The sequence below is a fragment of the Pseudopodoces humilis genome, chromosome 8, assembly GCF_049639895.1.
Source record: "Pseudopodoces humilis isolate 2021_Gansu_Grassland_sample_001 chromosome 8, ASM4963989v1, whole genome shotgun sequence".
Classification (NCBI taxonomy): domain Eukaryota; kingdom Metazoa; phylum Chordata; class Aves; order Passeriformes; family Paridae; genus Pseudopodoces; species Pseudopodoces humilis.
The window spans coordinates 20,218,705-20,232,047 of NC_142207.1; the positions used below are offsets into that span (position 1 = coordinate 20,218,705).

Genomic DNA, 13,343 nt, shown 5'->3' on the forward strand with positions numbered 1-13,343 from the left:
ACTGCCCAAAAGTTTGCATCTGGTATGAGGTTATGTCTGTCTACACCGGTGAAAAGCTCTAGGAGAGAGGCAAGGTTTCATGTGCAGGACATATTGCAGATCAAGGAAGCATGAATGGTATAGACAGGCCTGGGATGCAGTCAGTGATAGAAGTTTCAGCTGTGGTAATATAAGATATTTGGGGATATAAATGTCTCTCAGAGAGAACCACCAAATGGGCTGCAAAAGTGCCTGTGATGTGTATAATGATGTTTAAGCTTCGTCTTACCTTATGGTGGGGCAAGTCTTACATACTGCTATATGTTACTAGTGAATTAAAACACAGGCACACATTCAAAATCACTGCAATTTTATGCCTCAGTTACAAGTAATTTTGAAGGTGCATCTTTAACTCCTTCCACAGAAGTCCAAACTATGAGTGCTTGATTCCCATTTGTCAGCAGTGTCTCTGATCTCTGCCCAGCTATGCTCATAAAGTGCCTCCATCTATGTTTACATAGATGTTTGCTCTCCAAACAGTTCTCGTCATTCTGAAACTACTTGAGGAATGTACCTGACAACTTGGGTGGAAAAACATTCTCTAGATGTAAAAGACTGAAAGAACTGCTGTATATACTGGTCTCAGTGTTCACCAAAATTCTAGGTCTGGACTGAAATATTTCTTTTGACTAATATTTTTATTTGTGTAATACTATGTCTACAAAAGTGAAACATTACAAGCAAGTAAAGAATGGCAGAATGTCTTCTCGTTGTTTTAGACATCAAAGAGAAAAACAAAATTAAAGGAACATAGTAACATCTTCATTTGGAACTGTATTTTAAATAGAGCAACTATTTATTTGCATTTTGGTAACCTTTCTGAAAAGATAGTAAAGAGAGAGAGACCGAGACATTCTTCATCCGGTTATAAATGACATAGATACAATGAGTGTTATGTCTGTGTAAGTCAGAATACCAAGTGTATAAATATAACTATTTTAAAGCTCTGGGTTTAGACTGTTAAAAGCAAAACATTTTGCTTGCGTGGTGTTGAGCAGTTTATTTCACTTACCACTCTAAGCCACTTTATCTCCTGTGCTGTTGTTTGCTATTCCTAATGATTGTTAGGGAACTAAGAACAGCTCTGAGGATATACTGGCAAAGGTAGTCTGATAATCTAGCTGCATAAAAATTCAGGTGTTTCTTGTAGCTGTTAAAATGCCTCTGTTCAATAAATGTAAATAATTTTACTAGAACATGCAGTTCTAGAAATGGTATGCATATTGTGTTCAGGAGAAACCATCCAACCATTCAGGCTACTAACACTAAAACCTAGTTTATATTTCTGAATTGAAACAATGCTGTATCTTTGGAACTCGTATAGTGAACCAAACCTTTTTGGTGGTATAATTTTTTTTAAAATCTGGAATTAAATTAAGAAATCAAGCAATTTTTAAAAAGGAAATGGGATGGGGATGTTTACATATTTTGTCCTTTCAGGATCGTTTTATGTGCTGCATTAAAGCTGCACGGCTGAACATCCACGAATTGTGTATTTCTTTGTGTGGTATATTGTAGATATAAAGGATAGAATTTCAGAAATGTAAAACATTGTGCCTTGCCCTTCTTCTAGGGAAACCTTAAAATGTCTTGCCAGGCTCTAGCTTTTGCATTCTACCTCTTTTATTTTCCAGAAATGATTTTTTTTTTTAAACTTTGTAATTAGCTACATGGCTGTATAGAGGAGGAAAGTATTGCCGGCAATAATGTGTGTCTACACATTGAGGCTTGCTCAATGTGTAGACACAACATGCAAACATCTTGTAACCCTTCAGCTGAGTATCAACACACCATTAATGAGCAGACAGCTTGAAAACTCAGCAATAGCAGAGCGTTTGTTAAAGAAAGAGAAACTGCTTTGATCTGGCCATTGCATCTCTTAGAATTGCTGCATTATTATGCCTAACAGAGGGCTCATATTTAATTGGTCATCATACCTAATCTTTAAATGGTCCCCCTTTATACCAGGATTGTACAAAAGAGGAATTCCTGAAGTATGTGTTAGCTACAGATAACTCACAGCATGTTTGTTTTGGAGGAAGAGCAAAGGAAGGAAAATGACATATTTGTAAAACCTTTTTTTTTCCTCTCTCCTCATCTAGAGCAAATGAAAATAGTATGAAGCGATGAGAGACCATCCAAGGTAATTCTAAGCTGTCCGTGAGCGTTTTGCTCCACCCTGTATACACTTTATTTTTGTTGTTCTGGCTGTGGTCCCTTGAGACAAATATTGCTGTGTCTTGGAATGCTTGTTACTGCATCTGGAGATGAGAAAATTCTTTCTCCCCTCAGCAATCTCTGTGGATATCAACAAACAGGTACAACATGCTCAGGCAGTGCTGGTTAGAGGGGGGGGAGAAGTCAAATAAACCTAATGTGCCAGTATAACTCAGGAGGCTCTGGATGAAAGTACTTCTGTGACTTCTTGCAAGTTATTGAGTAGAAGCATTACTTAAAAAGTAACTATAGTTACTGTAAGAGTATTAGAAGCATGCAAGATTTGATTGTCCCAAAAGGCAAACTGCTAAGACTTTGGTACAGATGTCAACACTGTTTTAAATGACTTGTTTTCAAATCTTTACTAATTACTGCAAAATACGTGGATTGTAATAAACCAGCTTGTAATTAGTCTGGGACCCTTCCCTCTTACAGGTCCTTTAGTGAAACTAGGGCAGTATTTATGTCAGTACAGTTTTCTGCTGTGGCAGTGATTGAACACTGGATTAAGACTTTGAATGAGTTGGGCATGGAGGAGCAAGCAGGGAAGGACTCTATTAGCAATAAGTATCTGGGAGCCTAATTTAACAAAATGTTTTGTTTCTACATTAGATACACATTTCTGGTGTGTTTTCTTCCTCTCTTTTGATCAAGGGTGTGTTGGACTTGAGCCAAAGACTTGTCTGTACACGGAACTAGAATAATTACTCTGGAAAAAGTAGCTTGGATTAACTCCGTGGGAGCAGAGTATTGTTCCAGAAGGAGTTATTTGGAGTATCAACATATTTTGAGTGCTCTGTCTCAATTGCCCTTTTCTCAGTTTCTCTGGAATCTTAGCTTCTCTCTTCATACCCTGGATATTGGCAGAAAAGAACAACTGAGTATTGTCACACTGCCTGGAATTTGTAAGGTTTTAAAAGTTTGCATTTGCTTCCCTAAACCAGAGCACTAAACCAAGATTCTGTTCAAAAACCAACACCTCTCTTACTGGAATGGGCAAAGTTGATAAGGTATGCTTGCAAATAACCTTTTGGGGTTATAGGTGAAAGCATAAGAGAAAATGACCTGGGATCCAAACCCACATATTGTTTTTGAACAATTAAAAGGTAGGAGTAAGAAATTTTCAGATGTGTTCAGAGATAGGAAATCCTGGAGGAGGAGATTCAGGTATTTAGTTTCTGTTCTTATGTGCTCTGTGAAGAGTCTGGAAAACAGATACTTTTTTTTTTTCCTCCTTCTCCTTTTTTTCTTCTTTTGCATATGTTGTTTGGGGAACACAGACTGAATACTGTGATCATGCTGTCCGTAGTTCTGTATCAACCGTAGAACACTTGAGCAATGTGTTATGCCCGTGGTCGGTACCCGGCTAAGCAGCAGCCAGAGCGGTATCAGCGCCCAGGGGGACACGGTTTGATATCTCAAATACATGCCGCCCCTCGCCCTGGGAGCTCTCGGCCGTTTTCCCAGCGGTGCGCGCAGGCTACGGCCCGGCCCTCACCTGGGGCCGTGACCCGCCCCCCGGTACGGCTTTATTTCGCGTCCCGAAGGGCAAAGACATCCGAGGCTGGGGCGCGGCAGGCACTGAGCCCCCTGGGGGCCCCGGGAGGCGGTGGGCGACGCCCTCGGCTGCCACTCCCAGGGGAAGGGGCCCGGCCCCGGGGACATTTTGTGCTGTGCCGGAGGCCGGGCACCCACGGAGGGCGGGGCGGGGCGGGCCCGGCGCGGAGCCGGCGGGGCACAACGGGCGCGGGGAGCGGCGGCGGCGCTGGCAGCAGGTTCCCGTGCTGGGCGAGAGCAGATGGCGGCCCTGCTCCTCATCTACCTGCCCCTCCTGCCGGGGCTGGCCGGCGCCTTCAACCTGGACACGGACAACGTGATCAGCTGGAGCGGGGAGACGGGCAGCCTCTTCGGCTTCTCCCTGGCCATGCACCGGCAGCTGCAGCCGCAGGAGAAACGGCTGTAAGTGCACCGCGCCCCGTCCGGCCCCGTCCCGGGCCGCCTGCGGCGACCCTCCTACCTTCCACCGAGGGAAACTTCCCCTGGCGGCGGGCCGGGGCCGGCATCCCCCGCGGGGAGTCCGGCCGGGCGGCGGGAGCGGGACCGGGGGGCCCTCGGAGGGATGGGCAGCACCTGCTGCGGGGCGCTGCGGAGCCGGGGCAGCGCCGGGCGGCGGGGACCTGTGGGGAACCGGGGTTGGAAAGGGGAAGGAGCGACAGCCGCCGCTGGGAGCCCTTCCCGCCGCTGCGCTCTCCTGCGCGGGCCGCGCCGGCAGGCTGCAGTGAGCTGCTCCGCCGGAGCCTGCCCAGCCTCTCGGGTTTGTTCTCCCTGTGCCTACCCGGCCTCGCCTGAGCCAGGCTCTGCTGTTTAAGACGGACCGTGCCCGGGAGTGCAGATGAGAGGTGATACAAAGTCAGGAGAAATAAGTTGGTGCTAGTGGCATATGCGTGAAACTTCTTTTGGGAAATTAGAAAGGCAAAATAACGCTCCTGTGTACATCTTCAGCATCCTTGCTGCTTTGTTGTCCGTAGCGGAGCAGTGCTGGACCCCACCCTCTCCAGTAGTGCCGGATGGAGTGAGAGCATAAAGTATTGTTAAATAAATGCTCCCTCCTCAAATATTTAGTTTTAATTCAAGGCAAGATATGCCCGTTATCCATATGGAGTTAACTAGAGAAGGAAGCTGTAAAGAAATAGTATTCTTAATAAAGTTAGGTAGTAAATTGAAAAATCCTGTGGGATTTACCCATAGCATCCTGAGGAATAAAATGCAAATCTGTGAGCTCCTTTCCAGAGGCCTTTATCTTAATTTTTGACAGGATTACACTTGAAAAGGTCTCATGTTAGTACTACCAGGAAAGCAATGCCTGAAGCTTGTTAGTCTCCTGTTGTATTGTCAGTACTGGCAAAATGAGTGTGTAGGAACATGCAGGCAGCCAATTACTGAGAAGAAAGAAGCAGAAACACAAGGACAGTCACAGTATTCAAGCTGGTATGTACTATTTGGCTGAAATGCCTCAGAGATTAGTGGCATGAAAGTTCTGTATTGTGTGTCTAGCAAGTGCTTCCTCAGGCAATCCAGTGTGGGGAAAGAGCAGAGCCAGATGCTATCTGCCTTGACATGGCTTTCTGAATCCAGGCTTTCATGAGAAGCAAGGGTCTCTAATAGAGACAAAACCAGACTAGACAAACTGTGATTGTCTAGTGACATGCACTTCTGAGTATGAGGTGTCTTGGTCATTTTTCAAATCCATGAGTTTTAGCATAAAGAATTGGAATGCTACCCTGGGTAGCTGCTGGGTAGTATGCTTGGAATGAAACTTTTTATGTCAAACAGGCATATTGTAGTCAACATCATTTTTGTTTGTAAGAGGCTATGTGTGGCTTTAAGAGAACAAGACATTAAATATGCTGAACTATCTTTCTTAGGGACTGAGCTGGGTTTAGCTCACATTTTGCGAGTTGTGTCTTCTGAAACAGGAGGTTTGGTGGGGAGTCTTGAAGAGAAACCTTCCATGTTAGGCTGCATTTTTTATATCAAATAAAAATGAGCTAAGTTGAGCTAATATGAAAGGATTTGTGTGGTCTTTCCATGGAAACCTCATGCAGTTTCTAAATTGATTGACTCTTCATAGATGGAACAGTTGGTATCTGCTGCTTCCAGATACTTGGGGAAGGTAGAAAGTCATGGGAACAGAGGTCATACTGAGGTCTACTGCTGAGAGACCAGTATGTCTAATTCCTGCATGCTGCCTGTTACCTGTAACAGCAGGACTCAGGGGTGCAATACCTTTGCATTCCCAAATGCATTTTGATCTGTCTTACCTCTGCTGCAAAAGTGGATTTATGTACAGCTATCTCTTAGTCAGGTATTAGATAGGTGTATCTTAGAAGTATTTATTTTATCCCTTCTTCTTGAATGGATGCTAGTTTCAAAACTCAGTTACGTTTAGAGTGTGAACACCCTGAAGTAGTTGCCAAAAATACAGAAACTCAGATTCATACTGAAACGTAATTAAAATGATACTTGGAATCTCATCTGGCAGGGACCCTCATTTCAAAGAAACCTGTCAGCTTGAGCACCCTTCTACCCCTCCAGTTTTACAAAATTAGAAACAGGTTGTCATAGACATGTGCAAGATCAGGCCATCTTTGGAAAAACAAGAAAATGAGAGAAAGTGAAATACATTGATTCTGTTTAAGGGCTAATGACTTGAAGCAAGGCTTGGTAAAAATGAAATTATGAAATTTTTCTCTTACCCCACTTCAGCATTTGTTAAGTGAAATAGTTCCCTCTTCCTCACGCAGAATTATTCAGTGTTAATCATTACAGCAATCCTCTCTAAAGAGGAGGGTGGAGAATGGCTAGGAAGTGTGACAAATAAAGGTACAGCTGTAATAGCTTTGACTAAACATGGTATTTGCTTTTGATCATCTTTTTTTCTTAGTCACAGAATACTGTATTCAGATTCAGAATACAATATGGATTGCATATTAGCTTTGAATGGCAAATTAATTTATTAGTGTTAGCTACAAATGTTATGTTTGCTAATGAGGATTTACTTAACTTTCAACATTATGAACAGATGACTGTTCAATTGCTTTGACATTTGTTGTAAATGGTACTGAGTATAAAACTATGGACCAGTCAGTAACAAGCTTTTGGTTTTGACTACCTTCAGGTTAGAAGAGTTGTAAAGGTTGTCAGATTGAGATGACAAAAGCTGTAGTTTACAGTGACTGAAAGAGGGCCTTTCTAATGGTATGAAAGGCAGATGAATGCAGACTTTATGTGCATTGAGGAACATTAGTGTTGGTGGTACCAAGGCAGCCTCCCTGGATTTGTGCCTATGGTTCTGGTTCATTGTCAAGCGAGGTGAATAAGGCAGCAGAAAAGGCTGATTGTCGCTCTGTTGGGAACGGTGAGAAGAATGACACAGACTCTCTTGTGAGTTGGACAGGAGAGCTTAAGGTTTGTTACCTCAGATCTTCTTTTATAGACCGATACGTGAAAGTACAGAAAGGTAAAACCCTTATTGGTTAGTAAACTAACACATCACCATCATTGGTCAGTGGTGTACACCACCCTTTGACCTTCTCTTGCAAGAAAACAAGAAACTGACAAACAGCACCGGCAAGGCTGTCTTCTATCTCTGAGGATTGTTTTAATTCCTCCTTACGATTTCCCACACCACTTTCTCAGGCGAGACTGAGAAAATTATGCGGCCTGCTATTCCACAGGCACTGTGCTGCCTGCTTTTGCTCATATTTAGCATCCATAGGCTGATGGAGCCCTAAATGAGCAGGGCTTATTGCCCTGTGTAAGTTTGTTCTGTTTTTAATCTGTGAATATGATGATAGGGAGTTCTGGTTCTGCAGGGGGATGGTGGCACAACAGCAGTGCATTTCATCTGCAGACTGGAAGAAGGTTTGTAACTTAGAGGGGTCTGAGACTAGGAGATGGTATAACTATAGGAGAAATGTAAAAATGTAGAATGTAAGTGGTCCTGTGATGAAAATGTGTCTCCAGCATCTCTAGATGGAGACTACACTGATTGTGCATATATTAGCTACTATATGTTATAAATATATTACTATTATAATAAAAATATAATTACTAGCTACTCACTATTTATGTAGTGCATGTAGTCACATACATGTAATTTTATAGAATATATAGAGATATGATCTGTATGTATGCATGTACGCTCCATGTAAGATGTCCAGCAAGTCCATTCCAGTTTGGTTGTAATTTACAGTGATTTAAGCATCTTGAATTAAAACACAAGCATCAAGGATATCTAAATTGGTAGATTACTTTCATAGAATCATAGAACCCTAGAATCACTTGGGTTGGAAAAGACCCTTAAGGTCAGTCCAAGTGTAAATCTAATACCCATCAGCCAGTTCTTATTTGTGATTTAGAATGATAGAATCACAAAATATCCTGACTTGCAAGGCACCCAGAAGATTTACTTGCAAGTAATCTGGTATTATTTTCAGTAGAAGTAGGGAGCTGAATTCAGGTAGGTTTCTTGTTATTGTGTAAGGCAAAAAAGGGAAGATATTGTAGTTACCAGCATTCAGGATTCTCCCATCAGCTGAAAAGCTGTATTGAAAGCTATGGGTAGGCACTTTATGTCAAAACTGCACTGACCATTACCAGCCATAAAATCCTAAAAATTGCAGTGTCTTACTGAAATTTTTACTTGTCACAGGTTTTGCTGATACTGCACTTCTCTATTGTGAGCTATTATATCAATACATAGCAGAGTTGCCTTAGGTCAGCAGGACTGCTGACATTGCTGTACTGCTGCAGTGCATCCTCAGTGGCATTTAGCCAGTACTTTTGTGTTCTCTCAGGGCTAGGGCTCAGAGACTCTTTGCTCCAGCAACAAAGAACTGGATTATGCTGCTCTGCAGTGGAAGATGACAATTTCTGCTTGCAGAGGTGGTGTAGTGTAATTCAGACTTTGGATGAACTGAAGTAGTAACAATGCATGTTTACACCTTCAGGTTTAAAAATTGTAATAGTGATGGTCTTTAGTTAGTGCTTCTGTCAATTGAAAAATAAAGGATTTGTAATAAATTTCCTTTTTTTTTAGGCTGTGATTTTACTGTGTCACTGCACCTAGTATTTTCTTCTCTTAAGTGTTTCTCTGATTTTCTCTGTGCAAGCTATTCTTGGATAACCTGCTTAGTGTGCTTTATTTGCTTTCTTAGTGATAGTAGAGAAGTTTGTGTTCAAGATAGATGTCCTGTGGCAAAGGTCAGGATCAAATGAAGCTGGAAGGGAGGAGTAGTTGAAGAGTTTTCTTGTAGTGGTAGGGGACAGATTTTCAAGGAAGATCCATTGTGCTACTAATATCATGAGTGAAAGAAGTGAGATGAATTTAAGTTGCATAAGGGATGTGTAGTTGTTACAGGAGGAGCAAACTGCAGAAGGCTGGCTTTTTTCCCAGTACTGATTTTGAGTTATGTTCTTGGTTATTGGTGGCAGAAGCCAGACAGGTAGGTTGGCTTCTCATAAATGTTTTTTTCATAAGGCCTAACAAGCAGAGAAGGATGATAATTGATCTAATTTGTTGCTGTCCGATTTCTCCACCAAATAAATGAAATTAGCATATTGGGTTGCCTGGCTTGTTAGAGCAGCAAATTGTTCACCAAGTCAGCATGGGCCATTCTTTTTTCCTCTGTTAAATTCCACCCGCATGGCCAGAGCAACTCTAAGTTTTGTAAGGAACGCATTCTGGTGAATTCTCATTGGAGATACCTCATTCATTTTGAAAGAAATGCATTTAAAATCAGCCATTGTTTAAATGTTTCATAACCAGCCTGGGTCTAGATGAATCATTCTAGCAATAAATGTAAAAATGCCCCATTTTGAGGACATATTCTGTGGAAAGGACAAGACTGAGATTAGGCTATTGGGCAAATGTCAGTTTAAGAGCAAGTAGGTAAAAATCCATATTATTGAATGAGCAAGATGGTGGTCTGTACTGTGAAACATTAGGTGGAAAATTAACACCTTATCTTGGTATTTAGCAAGGGTAGGTAACAGCACAGGAATATTTGATGAAAGAACTATGCAGATTAGTCTGGAAAATATTGAATGTTTTATTAGCACTGAATATTTTGGATTGCAATATACATAAGCAAGTTACTCCTTTGAAAGTAATGGGAGAAGAATGTAGCTTAGAAAAACAAATGCAAACTTTGAAAAAAGGTTTTACTTCCATTTTTAAGGGAATCATTCTGTATGTTAAAAATAAATTAACTATACCATAGGTTAATAAAGCTCCTGGTTTAAATTAACCATAGGTTAATTTAAGCAGTCCTGGCATAAAAAGTATTGTATTCTTCTTAAAATGCGCTTCCCTTGGGTTTAATGTATTGTGAGTATCACATTTTCTAAGATTATTTTGAGAATTCCTTAGCAATTTCTTTGGAAAAGAGACTTTGGAAAAGTGGAGTTATGTTGTTTTATCTGAAAGGACAGGCTTGTGTGTATTCTGCTGTGAAGTACCTGAGACAGATTTTTGTATCAAAATAACAGCGCAAGGCAAAAAGTGCTGCTGCTTGCATTTTGATTTTTGGAGCACTTACTAGTATGCATTGATCATTTTTGGATCAGCTGCAGCAATGATTGTGTTTCTTGTTTCCTCTTACAGAACTGCATCTAAAAATATGTAATTTCCTAATGTTGATTTCCTTCAAGGGGTTGAGCTAATGTATGTGAGGATGATTAGGCTGTGTTAGGAAGGGAGAAGGTCTGCTCAATCAAGGAGAAAAGAAGGGTTTTATGGATTGGGCCCTGTCAAGATGCCATCTACAGCATAAAAATGTACGCTAGTCCCTCTGGGGTAACAGATCCTGCACTGTATTTCACTGCCAGCTAGTGAGTTTCTAGGGTACTTTTCAGCTGTGTTCCTTGCATTTGTTTCCTATTTTCAAGGAGTTTGGAGATCATCTAAGATATAGAGAACAGTATATAGGAACGATTAGCATTGTTGAGTTTGCTGATAGTGTCCATAGGAATGGCAGAATTTTCTTAGACTGAATGTTACTTCCTTTTTAGTGAAGATGACTTTTTTTTTTTTGGAAATGGAACTCTGTGTGCTTAATTTCTTCATTTCTTCTTAATTTCATCTGTCATTGTCACCTTTCTCAAAAGTAGGTTTATAAAATACATCTTTCAAAAAAAAAGAATTTCAGATATTCTGGGAACAACTCACTCCTGTATTGCTTGGGATTGTTTGCTATCAGCACATGCATGGGTCAAAGGTCTGAGGGAAATGCATGTTTATACTGGAAGTAGTCAAAAGTGGCAACCAGCTGTTGCAGATGGCAAGACACCATCATGAGGTTGAATTTTTTGTGTCCTTTTCTTACTGCTCTTTTCACAATACTCTGCTAAGGGAATGATAAAGATTGATTAGCCTTATACTTTGTCATTGGCACAGCTGAAGCTGCATAGTTGTTCAGTCTCCTGGCTCTTAGATGTTAGTGATGTCTAGCAGAGTGCATGAAGAGCCATTTTAATTATCCATGTTTGTGTAGTGTGAAAAAACCCTCAAGTGAAAACCATATTTTCTTGGCCAAAGATGCTAAAATATATTTGGTGTATTTTTTTCTTATACGCCCAACTCCTGTAGCTGCTACTACAAATATGGCATCGTTTTGCAAGTCCCTATAATCTGTTTTATCCACTCAGATTATTTTTCTGCTAGAGAAATGTTTGATAATTATGTACTGTGCTCCCAGAATATTGGTGAAAGGTGTAAGCTGTTTCTCTTCCCAGCCAAGCTGTGTTCCTGCATATAGTGGAAGAATACTTTTGTTGTCAGACCAGATCCAGTCCTAGAAATAGGTGCAATACCCTTGAACAACTTGCAGCTTACAGAAATATAGGGTTTTAAAAATAACCTGAAAAAAATGAATTAATTCTAGATTCCGCTCAAGTGAGAATGTGAGGAGTGGCAAAAGAGAAAATGTATGTATGAGGGGATGCATGTAAAATTAGGTATGTGTGCATGTGGAGAGTAGCAGTATATAGAGTAAGAGAATGCAGTGGGTTTCTTGGCATAGTCTCAAACATAAGTTATTTTTCAAAAAATCTTGGTCTTAAGCTTTTAAAGCTGGTTGAAATTCTCAGTTTGTAATCATAGTAAAATACAATGGTTTCCTCTTCCATAGATGTGTATAAAGAGCAGTTTCTTGTGGATGTTTCATTTATTTCTGTTGATCTGTTTGATCAGTGTTTGAGTATCTGCATGGAACGTAAAAAAAGGCTCTTTGAGCATCCCAGCTGCACAGGCATTTGTATGACATGTCTCCTAGGAAAATACCTTATTGGCGTGATGTTCTTCCAAGTGATTTGAGTGCCTGTGTTTTCAGTTAATTCGAAGGCGTGGGGGCTTAATGCGTCATGTACTCGGTGACACATCTGCTTCTGTCATTAAGTTCATGGCTTGAAGAAAAAAGTCTTACTCAAACTGTGGATTCCATTATAGGCATTTAGCCCAGGGCTATGATTGTTTTAAGAGTGAAGGAATAATTTGAACTGTGCTTTAGCATGCAAGTGGCTTCAGGCTGTTGAAGTGTGTGTTTGATGGCTGTTCATGTACTTGTTCTCTGAAATTTTTACTAGGGATTGTGTCAGGAGAGTCCATGCTTTTTCTACATGTGCAGAGTTCTTTAGCCCACTATCATGGGGTACTCCTCTGTAGCCCAGGGTCTTAAGTTGGCAGAGGGGCAGGGCACAGCTCAGGGATGCCAGTGTTGGCCTGGTGTGGGTGAGCTTCCTTCCCCCTGGAGTGCTGCTTGGTATGGTTTAACTAAATGTAGTGAACTTCTGTTCAGACCACGAATCAGACAGAATTTATGTGGCTGTGTATCTAGTGCAGGAGGTTTCTACCTGTCTTGGTATTCCCCCTACGATTCAGAGGGAGATCGTGGAAAGTCTGGAAAAGGAACAGGGGGGATCTCATGGATTGGATGTATGAATGAAGGAGCTATGGCTTGGGTTAGCATGGAGAGCAGTCACTCTTCAAATTCTGCAGGGCTGTATTAGTTGCTGTAGTGTGTTATATTGCCCATTGATTCTACAGTAAAATGTCCGTCCCTCTTGCTGTACTTCTTTCATGCCTTTTAATAGTTTAATTATGGTGATGAATGAAACTGATGTACTTCATTCTGTGAAGGAAATAGAGGAATGACATTTCAACCCAAATATTTTTGTGCTGAATTAGAACTACTATATTTTTTCTTAAATGGCTTTCATCACACTGAATGAACAGTATATGCCTGTTAAAGTTGTTACCTCTCAAACAAGTAGTGCCTTCAAATACTGGGTGCACTGCTTTCAGATTTTTTTTTTCCCAAAGAAAAAAGTGAGCAACCGTTTCCATATTTTTATTGCTTTCATGTTTGTTTTCTAAAATATGTACCTAATAAATGATGTGGTACTTTAATTTTTCATGAACGTTATGTAGAGATGTATAGTGGGGATACAAAGACAAGTCCTGCAAATACGGAGACGTTTAAATGAATTCTGGGGTTTTCTATGGCATGAATGGCCAGCAGCCCAAG

General features: G+C 41.0%; 1 protein-coding gene across 3 annotated transcripts in view; it reads left to right on the forward strand.

Annotated features, from left to right (window-relative positions):
* Positions 1-3,990: 3,990 nt before the first annotated feature.
* Positions 3,991-13,343, forward strand: part of ITGA6 (integrin subunit alpha 6) — a 42,078-nt gene continuing 32,725 nt past the window's right edge. For all 3 annotated transcript variants that reach the window (XM_088059230.1, XM_005519801.3, XM_088059229.1), the window contains exon 1: positions 3,991-4,215. In XM_088059230.1, coding sequence (XP_087915356.1) covers positions 4,055-4,215 — 161 coding nt within the window. In that variant the 5' untranslated portion in view covers positions 3,991-4,054. The remainder of the gene's footprint in view (positions 4,216-13,343) is intronic.